This window comes from Psammomys obesus, unplaced genomic scaffold (assembly GCF_907164565.1).
Source record: "Psammomys obesus unplaced genomic scaffold, mPsaObe1.curated_primary_1811, whole genome shotgun sequence".
Lineage (NCBI taxonomy): Eukaryota > Metazoa > Chordata > Mammalia > Rodentia > Muridae > Psammomys > Psammomys obesus.
In genome coordinates this window covers 8,413,404-8,432,165 of record NW_026596125.1, presented here as the reverse complement: position 1 = coordinate 8,432,165, position 18,762 = coordinate 8,413,404, and the positions used below count along the sequence as shown (strand labels likewise).

The 18,762-nt window shown below is 39.8% G+C and overlaps 1 protein-coding gene across 1 annotated transcript in view; it reads right to left on the bottom strand.

Annotated features, from left to right (window-relative positions):
- Positions 1 to 18,762, bottom strand: part of Sorcs3 (sortilin related VPS10 domain containing receptor 3) — a 621,887-nt gene that overhangs the window by 121,392 nt on the left and 481,733 nt on the right. Inside the window, exon 8 of the mRNA XM_055591687.1 lies at positions 5,244 to 5,333. Within this exon, the coding sequence (XP_055447662.1) occupies positions 5,244 to 5,333 (90 nt within the window). The remainder of the gene's footprint in view (positions 1 to 5,243; positions 5,334 to 18,762) is intronic.

The following is an 18,762-nucleotide window of genomic DNA, read 5'->3' as shown; positions in this document are numbered from 1 at the left end:
CATGAAATTTGCAGGCAGATGGTGGGAACTGGAAAAGGTCATCCTGAGTGAGGTATCCCAGAAGCAGAAAGACACTCATAAGTGGATATTAGATATATAATATAGGATAAACATACAACATCTGTACACCTAAAGAAACTAATCAAGAATGAGGACTCTGGCCAAGTTGCTCAATCCCTATTCACAAAGGCAAAGAGGATGGACATTAGAAGAGGGAGAAAACAGGGAACAGGACATTAGCCTACCACAAAGTGCCTCTGAAAGGCTCTACCCTGCAGGGTATCAGAGCAGATGCTGAGACTTATAGCCAAACTTTGGGCAGAGTGCAGGGACTCTTATGAAAGAAGTGGGAAATAGTAAGACCTGGAGAGGATAGGAGCTCCACAAGGAGTGCAACAGAAGCAAAAATATCTTGGAACAGGGGTCTTTTCTAAGACTGATACTCCAGCCAAGGCCCATTCATAGAGATAACCTAGAACCCCTGCACAGATGTAGCCCATGGCAGTTCAGTGTCCAAGTGGGTTCCATAATAATGGGAACAGGTACTGTCTCTGACCTGAACTGATTGGCCTGCTCTTTGATCACCTCACCCTGAGAGGAGAGCAGCCTTATCAGGCCACAGAGAAAGATAATGCAGCCACTCCTGATGAGACCTGATAGACTAGGATCAGAGGGAAGGGGAGGAGGACCTCCCTCATTGGTGGACTTGGGGAGGGACATGGGTGGAGATATATAAGGTGGGATTGGGAGGGGAAGAGAGAGGGAGCTACATGGGGGGGGAGAAGTGAATAAACTGTAATTAATAAAAATAAAAAATATTAATAAAAACGGAAAAATTACAATTAAAAAAAAAGACTGGATGTTTAGAGGGCATGCAGAATACATGATGGAGCAGAAGAAAGAGGCATTTTCTTTGAGGCCAGGCGATACTCAGAAATGTAATGTCAGGCAGATGGCTGCCTCTTACTGCACTGTTTTCCTAAGCTCTCAGTTACCTGAACACCCTTGAGGGTAGGCAAAGTTCAAGGACAGAGAGCAACAGTGAAGTCAGATTTAATTTTGGTCAGGTCAAATTATCAGGCATTTTGTCCACAGCGGTTAGTAGGATAGCAGTTCAGCTAATCACTTGTGAGACTAAGAAAGCAAATGGGGCCTTGTTACAGATAAACAGTTCAGACATTTGGGTTTTATGAAGCCTCTGGAAAGCAGTTCACTGGGGTAAACTCTTCCCCAGACATAAAAGGAGGTAGATTTCTTAACTTTGGCTGTTTTCCAGAATCATGGGACTCAGGCAAAGTTTATGGGTTATCACTAGAACCCACAAAAAGAAAGGAAACAAAATTTCCCTCTTGAAGAAATGACTTTTAGAGTTGCTACAGAAAAAATTTAGAACTTAAGGGACCAAAAAGTCCTACGTCTGGCTCAGAGGGGAACAGTGACAGCAACATGGAGGTCATACTGTCCGAGACAGAATTCTAGTATAAGCCTGGTCAAATGGGCAGGTTAGGGCCTTTGTATCGTCTCCCTTCAAGTAACTGTTTCTTGGATTTACTGAGTGCATTATGTGGGATGTGCAGTGAGTCATTCATTGACTCCTCACAGCATTTCAGTATCATTATCTCATTCTGCTCTTGAAACAGACCCAGGCTCCTGGGTAGGTGGTTGAGCTTCAAGGGACATTTAGGCTTCTGCTCAAAAGTCCAACCATCTTTTCCCTGCTATTGCTCCTATACTCTTCTACCATGCTTCCTGATTGGTGCGTAAGTGCCATGTCTGTAGGGTTAGAGTCTCAGCCCAGAGCCCAGCAATGGAACTACGGGAGCTTTGACAGACTGCTCCTCATTGCAGTAACGCTGCTCATTCTTAATGTCACTCATCTCTTTGTGAAACATTGTACAGCTGAGGTGTGCATGTTCTGAACAGATAGGCTGGGAACAGAAGCATGAGAGGCAGTGATAACAGGAAACTTTTCTATCATTTTTTTCCCCAAGACACCTAACAGCAGCTATAACACTGCATGGAACAGCAACAATATGCTCAAAGCCATTTCATTTTTTTTTTTTAACAATAGAAAGAACTAATCTCCCTTCACTCCTTCTGCCCTTAGCTCCTTAGCCCTGATTATGAAAATCTGGGCCAACACCAGCTAATAAAATGATCGATCACCATCCAGCTACTTCCACAGCAGTCTCATATTAATGAGTATTCTAACTGGATGTGTTTCTATGAAGGGGCTGCATGATGGTTTGGTACGCCTCCACAATAAGTCACCACGGGGTCACTAATCATTAATGGACTGCCCTGGGTGGAAATCAATTCAGGGCCTTATTTCTACCCCACCTCCAGCCACATGCCTAAGGGACTGAGCTATTGCTTTCCTAAAAGGGTTAAAATTTCATAAAATATGCACTCATACAGAGATAAACATATCCTTAATATTCTTATGGTGGAGAGATGGTTTGGAAGGTTCCTGAAACACATATTTTAGGTAATGGTACAGAGACTTGCATGCTCGGGGAAGTTGGAGGTTGGGAGATTACAGCATTCGCCTTTAGGAAGATCATAGCTGAATTTTCCCTTTCTCATCCTCTCATACTGGTTTTCTAGCTGTGATGGGTAGGTACATCCTCGGCCACTATCCTGAACAATTTTACCACAAAATCTAGTGATAGGGAGACTATGAAACCAGAAACCAGTCTCAGGTACCCCAAAAGGCTATTTAATACGGGATCTGCCCTTTTCATCTGCCATTCTGCCAAACTGCAACCAAAATCCACAGTGCACATTATAACTTTGTCAAAGGAGCTGTGTTTGCTCTTAAAATAAGGCCTTTGCATGTGGAATGCTCTTCCCCATCCTGTCCTCCAGAGATCGAAGTGCAGTTAATTATGTACTTTTGCTAAACAAATACAGCATGCTATTTCTTCCTGTCATCACCCATCCTATATGGCATGAGAGTTAAAGATGTTCTAAGTATTCAGGAAGGATATTCATAGCTTATATGAAAATGCTATTCCAGAGATTTAGTCATCTATGAATTTTGGCATCTGCATGTGCCATGGTACCAATTCCTCTGAGATAATAAGACATAATAATATTATCTATTAGCCTTGTTCTTCAGACCTACCCTTGTTTACAGGCTGAATTTAATATTTTTTCTTATAATATCTTAAACATAACTTTCTCTAGGACATTGTCCTCACTATCTGCATTCAGTTAGATGTACCTTTTGTCCAAACAGTCGTTAGATGTCTAGAACACGCCCTGTCTTCCACTGGCTTAGTTAATAATGCTTCTCTGCCAGACTACAAGCTTCAGAAGGCAGAAAATATTTGTATTGCGTTCACTAATTGAGCCGTGGTTAGTTCAATTTTTTTAAATGTTTTAAAATATTTTATCAAATTTGTATTTATTTGATTTTAGCAGGTATGGAATATTTGTTGTCTTATTTACTACTCTAGGCATGTTCAATGTTTTTTAATGTTTTAAAATATGTCATTAAATTTATACTTATTTGATTTCTATTGCTCACGAAAACATTGATATTTAGAAAATGTGCAAAGTTCCAGAAATTTAGTTAATGCATATAGGAAACATGTAGTGAACCTACAACACAGTTTTAACCCATTAATGTCATATCCAGTCATATCTATGTGATGTCATATCTACTGCTGAAATAAATGACACAGTTTTGTTTTTTTTTTTCCCCAATATTGCTTCTGAACATGAACAAGTCCTTTCTAAGTTTGACAAGCCTTTCTTCCTCTTATGTGTGACTCAGAATTTGGTGCCTCAAAATGTGGCACATTGGTATGCTCTTTACTTTGAACTAAAGAACCACAGAGAGGCTTCTAATCAGTGTATTTCTGATCAGCTCTTGCCCTTCTGTTAACAAATTACTTTTTCCCCAGGGAAATCACTGAAGACAGACTGTATCTCTCTTGACTGCTGGAAGAAAGAGAATTGGTGGTCTCTCCCAAGAATGAGACTCCTTATTGATTGACCAAGAAAGAGTTGTCAACCCTACAAACAACATACATGCAAACAAAAAATGATGCAGCAGGCTGCATTTATATATATATTTGCACTCACACACAAACATATTCACATAACAAATAGAAACAAAGAAACAAGAGTATCAACTTGAGAGTCAGGGTAAAAGATGGGTTCAAGGGAAGGTATCTGGTAGGGGCAGGAGGGAGGAAATGAAGGAGGAATGATGAAATTATATTTCAATTAAAACATTTAAAAATAATGATTTTATGGCATATAGTAAAAAGAGAGATTGAGTTTTATAATTTGAATCCTCAATCATTAAATGATTTTTACACAGTTCAATGTTTAGCATAGATTGCCCACTTAAATGGAAGAAAAGTTGAATAAATTAATAACACAAAGAATGAATGAACACAGGACAAAATGAATTCACCCATACCTGAAAATAAAATGTCAGGGGAGATAAGGTGATTTACCTTCTTATCCCATAACCCTCTGTGGTCAGGTAGCCTTTCACAGTGTTTCTTTGCCTCATCTCCGAGGCCCATGTCTTTCTGTTACATGACAGGGTAAGTGTGTGCCTGAGATGGCTTCTCTGCAGCCCCGAGAAGTGACGCCACCACATCACATCCCACGCTCACACTGAACTCACAGGCTCTAGCACCACCTAGAAGCCAGTGTTCACGTGAAGTGGGACCCACAGAATAAGCTCTATAATCTTCCAATGCAAGAGCTGAAATGTCAACACTTGCTATTAATTTCCCAGTAAGTTGGGTCATTTTATCTATTCAGTGACAGTAGAGTGAAAACACAGGCAGTGTGTTCATATTTACCCTTAAAATGCAAAGTGAAGCAAGGAAACTGCCAGACTTTCCGGTGTCCTTTCAGCTACACATGGCGCAGCTGTGCTCCTGCCTGACAGACTTACCTTCTGCTTGTCAGTGGCTGTGGAAGAAGGGCCCTCTGAAGAGACCAGCTTCAAAGCCAGTACCTCTCTCTCTCTCTCTCTAACTCTTGGCACAGAGCCCTAGATCACACCACATGCTTGAATTACAGCAAATCAAACTCATGCCTGGGCTGCTGCTGAGAAAAGAGTACAGCGGTTTCAGCACCATCAACAACAGCCAAAAATCCTCCAGGAGCTTTCCGGACTAAATGCCAATGTCCTCCTGCATTCCATGGAGGCAGCCTCTCCATCCCTGGCTTTGTCTAGCGAGTCTCAGGGTAGCAAGCGCTGCATGCGATACCTTTGGCAAGGAGTACTTGGGCAGCTTTATCTGGGCAAAGGCTTCTCTCCGGTAGGACACGTAGTAGCTGGCTCTTCCACCTATCGTTACCTGGATCAGAGGGGGAAACAAGGAGAGATCAGACAGGACCGCAGTTGGTTGTCCTGTCAATGAGCAACCACAGTATACTCAAAAGTTCTTTTCAAGTGTATCTTATGATGAGTCTCTGATCCCATGACATCCTGAAGCGTTCCTACATTGCATGATTACAATAATCATTTCAATTTTCCTAAATTTCTAACTGAGGACATAGGTTGATCCTGTAGTTGGTCTCTGTGCTTTGCACATGAAACACACCTAATGTGTATATTCCGCTGAAAACAAAGAAACTTTCAACATCGGTTTCCATCATCGTCTGGTTGTCAATAGTATTTGTTCTTTTTAACAATTTATTAATATATTACGACCATAGCACAATTATCATAAGCACTGCTTGAAATCTAAATGATTAGCATGGCTCAAAGCATCATTATCATGAAATTTAGTTTCACTTCTGAGGTCACACTTTTTCATGCATGTTCATAAATACTTTCATTGGACAGATGTTTATTGATCCTTCCCATGTGCAAGCTGATTAAAGACATTGAAGGTAAGAGGAAATGTCTAGACATGGAATTCATAACCTCTGTTCAGAGCTAGGAGGACAGGAATGAGCTCTGCCACCTCACTTGGCAAAGGATGGATCCTTCATTAGATGATACGGAACCACTCTAAAAATTGGTCCCCAGGCCTGGGTTTGTGGAAAAGTCCTTGCCAATAAGGCACAGCTCTATGAAGGGCTAATCTCGGTCCAATTATCCTAACTCAGGGGAAATTAATATTCGTAGAAGAAGACAACATGGCCTGTTCAGAGAAAATAGCAGGAGGACAATAGCAACCAGACTGCTGTAGAGGCAATTACTTCAGGCACATGTTTCCTTCTCACTGAAGTCCAAGCACAGGCTGGAGACCAGCCAGTCCTCTCACTTCTGTCCAAAACTGGCAGCCATCCTCAGCAACTGCTGGGAGCAGTGGGGTGTAAGGACTCTGTTGAAAGCCATCCATTACTCCTCACTCTAAGAGATGGCCTACCCCATGGTTCTTTTCCCCAGATTCCAGTTCTTCACAGACTGGAGGACCCCAAAGCAGGGACTCCGAGTTTCCAGGCAGGGCAGACAGACGCTAGACTCAGCATAAGGCGGGGACTGAGAAAAACCACAGTAAACAAAGCTGAGGTTGTAAATGATGATGGGAGACTGGTTTCTCCTTGATGTTTAGGGCTTTCCTAAGTATCTATTTTCAAAGGAGATTTTTTTTTTTAATTCTAGAACTTTTATTTTATTTTCCTAAAATACTTCTCATAACTCTACATTGTTTTGTATTGGTTTAGAAGTGGGTGTTGACATATTGAAATTGATAGTTCATGGAGAATTCTTTGTTATTAAAATAGTCATTAACTTTATAGAATCAGATTAAAATGTAACTCTTCACAGACACCCTTAGACCTTGAATAACCCTATGTATTTGTTTTGATTCTATTTTAATTATAAAATCAACACATATAAACATACTTGTCAATCACAAAACTAGATCAATAGTTTTGAGCTTTATCATGCTTCAGAATCACCTGGATAGCTTGTTAAAACTCAGACTGCTGGGCCCCATGACTGATTCAATTGAGTTTGGTTGGAGTCATTTAATTACCTTTTCTAATAAGTTTCTTGGTGCTTTGCTATCTGGGGATGATACTTTGAACATGTGAGAACTAGATCTGTAACAGAAATTCTCATACACCTCACCTTCCTGCCTGATATTATTCATAGTGGAGATAACTTTTAATTGATATGAAATTTATATAATTAAACATTTTCAAAATGAACAATTCAATAACATTTAATTCATTCACACTGCTGTTCAGTTTTCACCCCTGTTTCACTCTAAGGCATTTTATCACCCCCAAAGAATATACTGTATGTGAAGTAACATTTAAGTACCCCAAATATATACTATTCTTAAAATCTGGTTCTTTATAGAACATCACCAAATCTTCCCTTTGACACCAATGGTCTCACACACATTCTTACTCACAACCTGGAACATTCATGCTTCAGTAATGAATTTAGATTATGGTTCTTGTGATCCAAGGAATGCTTCTAGATAGAGAGCCAGAGGAAGACCTTATAGCACAAGTGGTTTCCTAAGTACTTATACTACCACAGAATCTCCTGTAGAGGAATTTTAATCTAGCAACATGGCTGATCTGATAACATCCAAAGACCTAGGTCTGTGTGATCCAGCTGGAATACAGACATGCCCTTAGTATACACCTTTAATCCCAAACAATGAAGGTAAAGTTAGTTGGTAGAAGGAAGCACCCAGTTTTGAAAGCGATGTTTAACTGAGAGGCAAAGTGATAAATCAGAGAAAGACTTGACTATGATATGCCCAACTCTCATGAGAAAAGAAAAAAGAAGCTACTTGAGAGAGAGAGGGGAGGGAAGCAGTTTTACCAGAAGAGTTGCACAGAGACAGGTTAAAAAGAAAACAAGCTAGGAATAGAGGAAGACAGAATGAGTCAGAGAATGAGAAGGAGCAAGAAGATTAGTAGCCAGAGTTAGTTTGAGGCCAAACAGAGCAATTCAGTCACAATCTGAAAGAAGCCAGTGTGAATGAGTCAGCTTGGAGAGGAGTTTGAGCCAGAACACCTGAGTTGAACCAGAGTTCAGAAAAAAATAGAAAGAGTGAGCTTATTTGGCAGTAAGTCTCAAAGGCTGAAAACATTCTAGGCCTCAATAAGAGGCTAAAAGTTTCCAGGACTAGGCCGAGGTTAGCAGATGGAGGCAGTAAGCCTTGAAGATGATAATTAAATCAGCCAAATAAAAGATAATTTTACAATCTGTCACAAATACTAAGATGCTTCCCCCACTTTACCTGGGTATGCACTTCTTTGCATTTAACAAAATTCAATAATGTCTAAACTTAAGTACAAGCCTCAAGAATTGATGGAAAGGTCTTGGTTGCCACCAATTTACTATGGTTGTGTCAATTAGGTTCTGAATTTTACCTCTTCCTTTTTCATGGAGCAGTCAACTTTTACTTTTGTGACATATATATTCCTATAAGTGTTCCTTCGTATCTCATAGCATTGTTGTGGCTTCCTTCCTTTCTAGAAAACACAAGTGCCATAGTTTAAAGTTGGCATTACTATCCAGTATTACATGTCTAATACCAACTTATAAGTGAGTATATAGCATGTGTGTCTTTCTGCTTCTGGGATACCTCACAAACGAGGATCTTTTCTAGTTCCCACCATTTGCCTGCAAATTTCATGATTTCCTTGTTTTTAACTGCTAAGTAAAGTTTTCCATTGTGTAAATGTACCACAATTTCTGTATCCATACTAAAATCTGTACACCTAAAGAAGCTAAGCAAGAAGGAGGACCCTCGGTAAGATGATCAATCCTGATTCAGAAAAGCAAATGAGATGGACATCAGAAGAGGGAGAAAACAGGAAGCAGAACAGGAGCCTACCACAGAGAGCCTCTGTAAGACTCTACCCAGCAGGGTATCGTAGCAGATGCTGAGACTCATAGCCAAACTTTGGCCAGGAAACATTATGAAAGAAGGGGGAAATGAAAGACCTGAAGGGGACAGGAGCTCCATAATGAGAGCATCAAAACCAAAAAAAAAAAAAAAAAAAAAAAAAAAAACTGGACACAGGGGTCTTTTCTGAGACTGCTATTCCAACCAAGGACCATGCATGGAGATAACCTAGAACCCAGATGTAGCCCATGGGAGCTCAGTGTCCAAGTTGAGTATCCCAGTATGGGGAACAGGGACTGTCTCTGACATGAACCTCTCTAACACATCTGTACTCTCTGCCATATGAGAACAGAGTGTTCAAGACACAAATTCACAGGTAGAGAAAGGGCCCTTACACACAATGAACATATCTCTGCCTTGATCTTAGACTTGTGAGCCTCTTGAACACAATGGAAATTATACATTTGATGTTTCCTCAGTTTAAGATAATTTCTCATAACAGAAATGGTATAATGAATAAATTGGTCCCAGAAATGAGTGGTTGCTAAAATATCTAAAATACATGGAAATGGCTTTAGAAGCTGAAATGAACACTAGTGAAAGGACACATTGCACTGAACAGAGCTTCAAGGTAACGGATCAGAAGAGTGCTTCAGAGAAATCTTCAGTCTTCTTAAAAGTGACTTAAGCAATTGTAATCAGCATGCTGGTGAAGATGTGGACAGGGACTGTGATACCAATGAAATTTCGGCTGAAAACGAGGAACAATGTTTTAGATACTGAAGGACAGGCTACCTTCAAAGACCTTAGTTGCCCCGGTTCATGTTCTAATGCTTGTGGGCAGCAGAATGTCAATATACGGAGTTAGAATATTGGGTGAGGGAAACTCTCAGTGAAGCTATGGCTGTCATGTGGCTTCTAGACAGCTTACAGCAAATTGTGAGGTGACAGAATTAATTCTGGATAGAGTTTATATTCCAAAGGGAATTGGTATTTAGAGATTTAGAAAATTCTGATCGTGGCCATGTAAACAGTTAAAAGATGTGTTTGGGTGAGAAAGCCAAAGTTGTGATCAAGGAAACATTTTATAAGGAGATTAGGAGGAACAGAAGGAAGCCAGATGGCATTCATTAAGAGAATGGAAGAATGGTCCCTGGGGCATTTGGAAGACTTCCAAAGCTACTACTCCCATTATAGACCTAGAGAATTAGGGCTCTGAAGACTGAATATTTCAAGGGCCTTGGGGTTCAATTCCTAGTATCATCTAAGCCTCTGTTTCCCATTTTCTTCTGTAGAACTTTCTAGATGTTCATGGTAGGCCTTATGTGAGGTTCAGGAAACATCTCTGGAAACATTAGGAATAAGCCTTGAGGGTATTGCTGTGGAACTAATTCTGCAGGCACAGAGTTCCAGGGCCACACAGGCATGACTGTCTCCACTAAGTACTAGACAATTCCGTGTAAAGTCCTAGGTACTAGGAAGAGGACGCTGCAGGCATGGCTCTTCAGTTGAGTCCCCACGAGGACAGGAGTGGCAAGAGTATGGCCAGAAGACAAAGGCTTCCATTTGGGAGTGTCCCAGCCAAGCCATGGGGTTATGATTCTCCAAGACTCCAGGACTGTACCACTGATTATGGAACTAGAGCCTGGGAGAGCTACAGGCACTAGAATTCAATCCATGTGTGTTGCTGTGTAGGATACACCCAGACTACAGGGTGTAAACACCTACCTCAACCTTCCTAGAGGACACGACAAACACAGATCATTTCATATCTTCAGAATTAAAGTAGTAGGATTTGCTGGGTTTGGAGCTTACTTGAAATCTAATACTTTTTTCTGTTACTTGCTTTTGTGCTTTTGCATGAAAACACCTAACCTATATCTAACCCACCACTGTATTACAATCATGTAAGAACTCAGAGCTAGAGAGCAAGTTGTCAGAGCATGAACCACACCTTAAGTCTCATCCATGCATGATTTAGATGATATTCTTAATTAAATTTGTTTACATTAGTTATATTTTATTTCTTTGTATCCCAGCTGTAACCCCCCCATTCCCTCCCACTTCCACCCTCCCTAGCTCATCTCCTCCCATGCCCCTCTCCAAGCCCACTGATAGGGGAGGTCCTCCTCCCCTTCCAACTAACCCTAGCTCATCTTGACTTTGGACCTTGAGGTTGATTTGGCACTAGTTAAGACTTTTAGGTCATTGAAATGCAATGAGGACATTGTGTACATGACAATAAACAAGCACTGGGCAGGGAATACAGGAACAGACTACTATTTGACTAAATGTTTAAATTCTCTTCAAGATTTCATATTGAAATTCAATCTGTAAGTGCAACAAAAATTAAGAGTTAGAGCCTTTTGGGAAATGACTAGGCCACAAGGACTCTTCTCTCATGGAGGTATAAATGTCTTAGGGAAATATGAAAAAACCCAGTATGTCCTTTCTTTCTTTTTTTTTTTTTTAATCGACCTGGTCTTTTTTTAATTAAATTTTTATTTTTATATTAAGTACAGTTTATTCACTTTGTCTCCCAGCTGTAGCCCACTCCCTCCTCCCCTCCCAAAATGTCCTCCCTCCCTTATCTCCTCCTATACCCTTCTCCAAGTCCACTGATAGGGGAGGTCCTCCTCCCTGTCCATCTGACCTTAGCTTATCCAATCTCATCAGGACTGGCTACATAGTCCTCCTCTGTGGCTTGACAAGGCTGCTCCCCCATTCAGGGGAGGCAGTCAAAGACCTCCTTCCTGTTGTTTCCTTTTGCCTGAAGAGGACACAATGTTGAAGATGCCTTTTTGAAAGCAGCAGATAAGGATGCCTCTGGCAATGAATCAGGTGGTCAATTCTTCAGTCTTGAACTCACTTTCCTCCAGACCAGGGGAAAACAAATCTCCAAGTTTTATAAACTATCCAGACATGGTATTTTATTATAGTAGCAGAAATGATTTACACAGCTGATCTCCAGCAAGACTGTGGGTATATGATAATAATAATAATGACAACTCAACTAAAATGTGTTGAACATATCAAACACACTCCAGAAGTCCCTTAGCTCTTTTATAAATTATCTAGTTATTCCTTATGGTAGCACTATAAAAGGTACACAAGACTGAGTGACTTGCCCAAGATAAGACAAATCTGAAACTCAGAAAGCTTAGCTCTAACATTGTAACCCTTCTTTAAGCCGCTGTCTTACTCATCTCACTATAAAACAATACACATCTCTGATTCTTACATCTTTTTAAAATTGTACTTGTAAACTTTACAGTTGATGTGTGTGTGTATGTTGCTCTGCATTCCTAGACAGACTGTTATGATATTAATGGGATATTTTAAGAAGCAGGGCTTCTTAGAAGAGATGAGGTAAGATAAACAAACCTAACACCAGCCACCAGCCAGTGTTAGGAGGTGGAAGATGCTGCAGTGCACAGATGACCTCATTTGACTTTGCACATCATACTTTCAAAGTCAGGAGAGTGAATCAAGAGAGAGCTCAGCCAATGTATCAAACATTACATAGTCTTTCACAGTTGCAGTCAAAAGTGAACACTGGCTTTCTTAGCCCTGCCTCTGCCTGGCCCAGGAATGGACAACAATGGAATAATGGATTTCTGGGGCTAGTCTGCTTATCCACACAGACTGTGGGTCTGGCTTTCTCCACTGTTTCTTGACTACAATTGGGCACACAAAATTTCTCCCCATTCCTGTCCAGTCCTGATGGTCAAAGTCTTATTTCCAAACAGAACTTTAGACAGCACGCCTCAGGAGTGGGCTTCCAGGGGCCAGGGAGACACTCAGCTGATGTGTTTGCTGTCTTTCCATTATTATTTGTGTGACTCCCTGGCAAGAACACAGGAAGAAATAGAGTTTAGAGACTATTAATCTATTTTGATGAACTTTTCTCTTCCTTACAAGCAAATTTCCTAGCACTGTAAATCCCAGAGATTATTACTATTCTCCTTTACAATGACACCTTTTATTTTACATTTGATGAATGTCATCCAATTATTTGCTCTGGGCCCATCTGTCATGCTAAACACAGAATTAGCTGGGTCTTTTCCTTACTAATGACTGGCTCATTAATCTGATTTTCTGGATTTCCATTTTACAGGTTTAATTGGGCTCCTAGCCAGTAAAAATTATTTCTTTGGATAAATGCATTGGTCATTAAATATATCTCTCCCTTTTTACTATCCCTGTTCTTGCTGTGGCCAAGCTTAACCAGTCAGTGTTACTTACTTATTTTCCATTACTATTATTTATTTTCATTCATCCTATTTCTGAATGATAGCTTTTCCTAGCATACAGAAGGAAATGTTTATATCAAAAATGGATATCAAAACCAGTGAGTTAATTCTGGACCCTCTTTGGGAATTCAGCATTTGAGCTTCTTTCTGCCATAGACACAAGTCAACCTGTGGATTCTGGTTTTATAAACAGACATAAGAAATAGGAGAACAGAAACAAGTATATTTGGGGCATTTATTAACTGTTTAACTTTCATAATATTATTTAATATTCATAATAATAATTGTTAATATCTATTATTTTTAACAATACAACTATTGTTGGATAGTAGGTAGAGAGATTAATAGGAGATAACTTTTTGAGCAATTGTGTTAAGTACTGTTCATCTGTACACACTAGCCTTCTAGTTTATGTTCAGAAGGAAAACTGACGTGTAATAAAGTTATACAAAATACTCCAAAATACACAGTAAATAATTATTAATGGAATGGAACTTCCAATTTATGGTTTTTAAAGCTTATGCTAAACCTTGCGTTGAGTGGGGTTCCCGAACCTTTCTGTGGAGAGGGACAGATCCCATTTCCCTCAACTTGCAATTCTGCAGACAGGAAGACAGGATGTCCACCAGTAGATCTTTCTGTGTAGTATTCCTTTAAATTTCCCAGTCTCTGAAAATCAGTGCTCCATTGTTGCCCAGGAGAATGGGGCTTCTATCAGAATTTGTGGGTAAGAAGGACCACAATGGAAATAAATTTGACTTATACAAAGACCATTGCCTTCATAGAAAATGACATTTGGAAGATTTTCCGGTTAGGAAATTGGGCTGGGTCCAATACAATTTGAATAATATAGATGAAGAAAAATAGCTACACTTATAGGTATAAATCAGCTCCCTGTCACATGGCTCAAGCATTGTTTCTTCCTCCTTAAAGAAGAGAAAGGGCTATGTGAACCCTTAAGATGAACAGTTACATTCTGCGAGGTCTTTAATCATTAATTCCATTCAGATTATTTAAAACACTTCTTAATGTTTTTATCTTCTCCACTTATAGGATTCTCTCAAACAACTTTTTTCTTCTTTTAGGAACAAAGATACAGTTTTCTCAATACTGTACCTTAAGAATCAGTTTTATGCCTATGGTCCCAGATGTTTGAGCACATGGCAATCACTACTTCTTGTGCAGAGTTCAAGGTCAGCATGTACAGCAGAGTGATAAACTTTTTTAAAAAATGAGTCAACAAACAGCTATACATCTCACCAAAAACTTGCTATAATGTCTATAGAGATGACAACTGTCAGGCAGCTTCTTCAGGGAAGAAATAAATGCCTCAGCTAATGAGTTCATTTCCCCAAACTGCTTTGCTAAGACTGCTCCTACCTGTCTATCCCAATGATGCAGCATTGGAACACAGCATTCTATCAGCAAGTCATCTCCTATGCTAGACTGTCTGATTCAGAGTTTAGTGTTTATCTCGCTGGTGTCTGCTCATTTTATAGCCTAGAAGCTCTGCAGTATTAATATAATACCCACTTTTATATCTCTGTGTCTAGAAAAAGTGTGTCTATTACCTTACATCATATCTTAGGCTAAGGCTGGACCTCCTTCAGAACAGAATTGTACATAAAACATTTTATTGGTACCAAACATAATAGTCCCAAAATAGCTTAACCAAGAATAGATTTGGTATAAAAAGCTGACACTGAAACCAATATGTCTTTCTCTTTCATGATTCATGTATGTAGAGATAAAAGTGGATGGGGGAGGTGTGTAATGAACTTGCCAGTAAACTCACTTGTCATAAACTACTAATGAAGCCATTACCACCATCACCAGCTAGCTAGCCGATTTCACTGTTTATCAGAACCATTGGCAGACCACTAACCTATGTCACTGCTTGTTGGAAATGACAGTAGGGAAAAGATGAGCTAGAAAACCATGGGCCAATGAGCTCATGTCGAGGACACAACAGCTGAAAGAATTAATATGCTTAACACTGGCCACCTGTGTTTTGTCAGGTATACCAAAGGGACTTGGTTAATTACATGTGCCATCCACGGATATCCTTTCCTCATTTTTTAAGACTAGAGCACATTAGTTAGTACCCTAAAATTTTATTTGAATCTGGCTTCTCCCTCTTCCTGATTTAATGACTTTGGAAAGTAATTTATTTTTCCTCTTCTGAAAGATAAAGATATGACTGCTACTGCTAATCCTGATGATACAGCATGGAAATAAATTCATCTTCACAGCATGGAGGAAAGAGAGAGAGAGTTTATTGGATATTACTTGCTCAGGAAGGAATTGCAGTAAAGATGCCTGTAGCCTTCTAACACCTTGGAGGCCTTCTGGAGACTGACTGGGTGGTAGTTATACATAGTCACCCAATTGTATTGGTCAAACATAGAACTCTGAATTACTTCTTCATATCCTCAGGCAGGATGACGTTCCAGGGGGATCACAAAAAGAGACCACAAAGCCTAAATGTGTTACAGATTACCATTAATGAAAACAAGTTTGACATTTGTGTTTTCACTTTCATGACTCAGAGGGAAAAGAAGCCCTTGGGAATGCCCATCTGAGTGGAGAAATAATGATAGAATATGGATTTGAACTGAGGAGTCTAAAGTCTAGGAGCATGTGAATAATCCTGAGTAATGTAATAGTATCTGAAATGTAGTTATTTTCACTATTGTTGTTAAGGATGACAAAGATTCTCCTCCCCTTCCCTCCTCCCTCCTCTCTCTCTTCACATGGAATCTGGAATGAAGTACAAAGACAGACATGTTAAAGCTTGCTATCAAAACACTTCCTTCTTTCTTAAAAAAACATTTTTTTTTTAAAAAGGCACTGCTCCTTGCACCATGGACTCAAAGTGGTTTTATAAAACATGGAACTAAGTGTGTGTTGGAGATTCTATTTACGGAGCCTATCCTCTTCCCATATTTATATGAGTTTATTTAGCTTGACCAACCATGTTCATGCGGTATATTTGCTTTTTCTACAATGGGTTTTATGAATTCAGATCTTGGTGGAAAATCTCCTCAAAGTATACATCGTCTTCTATTGCTTCCGCAGTATTTCTGAACTACAGAAGAAGAAAGGAAGCAGCATGGCAGGAGTGTAACATGCAGACACTGCAACTGTGACGGCTTTTGTCCATTTTCAACTCTGACGCCTATTTATTGATGACATGGCCGCTAACATTTGCAATTTGGGGGTTACTTTTCCATAATAAAGAAACTAACAATATTTACCCATTTTAGTCTCTTGTGAATAAATAAGATAATAAAAAATTATGTCTTATTACTTTAAAGTTCCCTAGAAAGAACGAGTAGGATGTAACAATTTCCCTGTGAGGAACAGCAAGAAAGCCAGAGGTTTAGCGTGTCTACACTGACAAACCAGATGAAGATGCACATGTGTCCACACTGGCACCAGGAGGTACTTGATTTCTCAGTGGGCATCCACCTACTCATAGGACAGAGGCCCAATGGAAACATGAATGTGAGAAAGAAACAGAAAAGAGACGAGCAACACTATAGACACAAATATTTATAGCCACATAAAGTGAGTGGTAGGTGTGCACGGCGGCTTGAGAACACTTAATTCTATTGGTATTTTCAAGATATTTTACAAATTTTGAAAGGACACAGAAAACAAGGCCATTAAATTTCTAGAGATGAAGTTCACTGGGACCTGGGATTTCCAGGGAGTTCAAACGTACATGTGAACTGCTGGGTATGACAGCAAAGCTTTGCCACTGTGGGACTTGGATGCCTTCTGCGTGAATTTCAGGACAGCAGGACTGAAACCATCTGCCCAGTGGTTTCTCAGACAACACTGTCACCTCCCTAAAGGAGCTATGTATGTTAGAATACAAATGCCAACTGCTAGGTCTTGAACCTTTCCCTCGTAGTCTCCACCTCAGCCTTCCACAAACATGAGCGTTACTGTTGCGCTGACATCATACACACCGTCTGTTGCCATGGACAAGTTACCCTGTGGAGGAGGCATCGTGGAGTTCTTATTTAATAGTGAGTTGAATGGCCTACAGAAAGTGGGCAAGGTGACAGAGTTCAGCTTTAAGTGACAGTTACTAAGTCCTGAAAAGGCCAGTTACACTATAAGGTCTAAATTGTTGGCTATGAAGCTTCTCCAAAGAATGGCCAGTTTAGAACAAAATCATGAAGATCCACATGTAGAATCAATCAATTTCGTGGTGGCTTGTCTTTCTCTTCCAATTTCCCAGCCCATTCTTTATTTTTTCCTCTGAATTCTAGGCTCTTTGTTGATAACATTTCATGCTTCACTTACTAGTTGCTGACATGTACAGCAGGAAGCTGGCCCATTTGCAGAGCTATAATGATTTTGAAGGTAGATAATGTGTCTTATTGTTATCTTGGTTCTCTCTTGGCAAGTTGTATCCATGCCACCTCATCTGGAATCTTTACAGTAGTCTATGCTCTTTAGTTTTTAATTTTTAAAAATATTTCATTGTCCTTAAATAATTTCATACAATATATTTGATAATATTCTTTCTCCTCAACTGATTCTTCCCAAATTCTCTATAACCCTCCAATCCAACTTTATGTTATCTCTCTCTCTTAAAACACACACACACAATCACCACCACACCACCATGGAGTCTGATTTTATTATACTGGTTCTCATTTGATCCGAATACATCTCAATAGGTTTAATGACATTATCATTTTATAATTAAAGGCCCAAGTTCCAAACAGACAACTTTAGGTCACTTTGTTGCTTAAAGCTGGTGCTTAAAGAAAACCTTGCAACTTCTGGCTTTCAATCCCAGGCTTTTTCTACTTTTCTATCCTTCTTAAATCTGCGTTTCCTGAGTCTAGCATAGAAAGAGAAAAAAAAAAAAAAAACCCTGAGGAGAGATAACTGCATGGGCTGTAATACAAGTGGGTAGCAATTTTACATCAAATATTCCTTTGAGTGGTTGATAACAATTCAACCTGAAAAATCAGGAGCTGTAAGAAAGTTTGCCTTCCTGTGGGAAACAGAACAGCAGATGACAAGATGTTCTTGATCATCCAGTGCTGAATCTACATATTAATTAATGCTGTGACCAAATTCACACTGTCTTGTGAACTTTTCTCATGCTTGAAGACTGCATGATAGACACTGGTCCTAGCTTCACTATAGGTTATATGTAACATCTATCATCAGGCAAGTACACATTTAGCCTTTCTGTGCCCAGACTGGGCCAAGTATTATCATGGAGTCAGTAACATCAAAGAGCCCATCATCCCTTTGGGAAGATAAGAATAATATATAAGCTGTGCCAATAAGAACGAAAGAACACTGACAATTCCATGCCCCTCCTCAGAGGGTCAGGATGAATGCTAGTTTCTGTAACATTCCCTCCACAGAACAGCCCTGGTGAAGTGAGCTTAAGTCTAATGCTCCTTTCTACAATTAGAATGGATTAGTATTGGATACTGTGGGAACGACACCCATCCTGCTGATGTTTGCAGACGGGACAAGAAGACATAAGACAGCAGTCACATAACCAGCAGAGGGCTAAGGTGGATTTAAATACATAGGCGTGTGATCCCAGAGAGGCCATGGATACAGCTGCCTTTTAAATTCTCATCTACAGTGTGACACACATAAGTGCTCTTTCTATCTATCTATCTATCTATCTATCTATCTATCTATCTATCTATCTATCT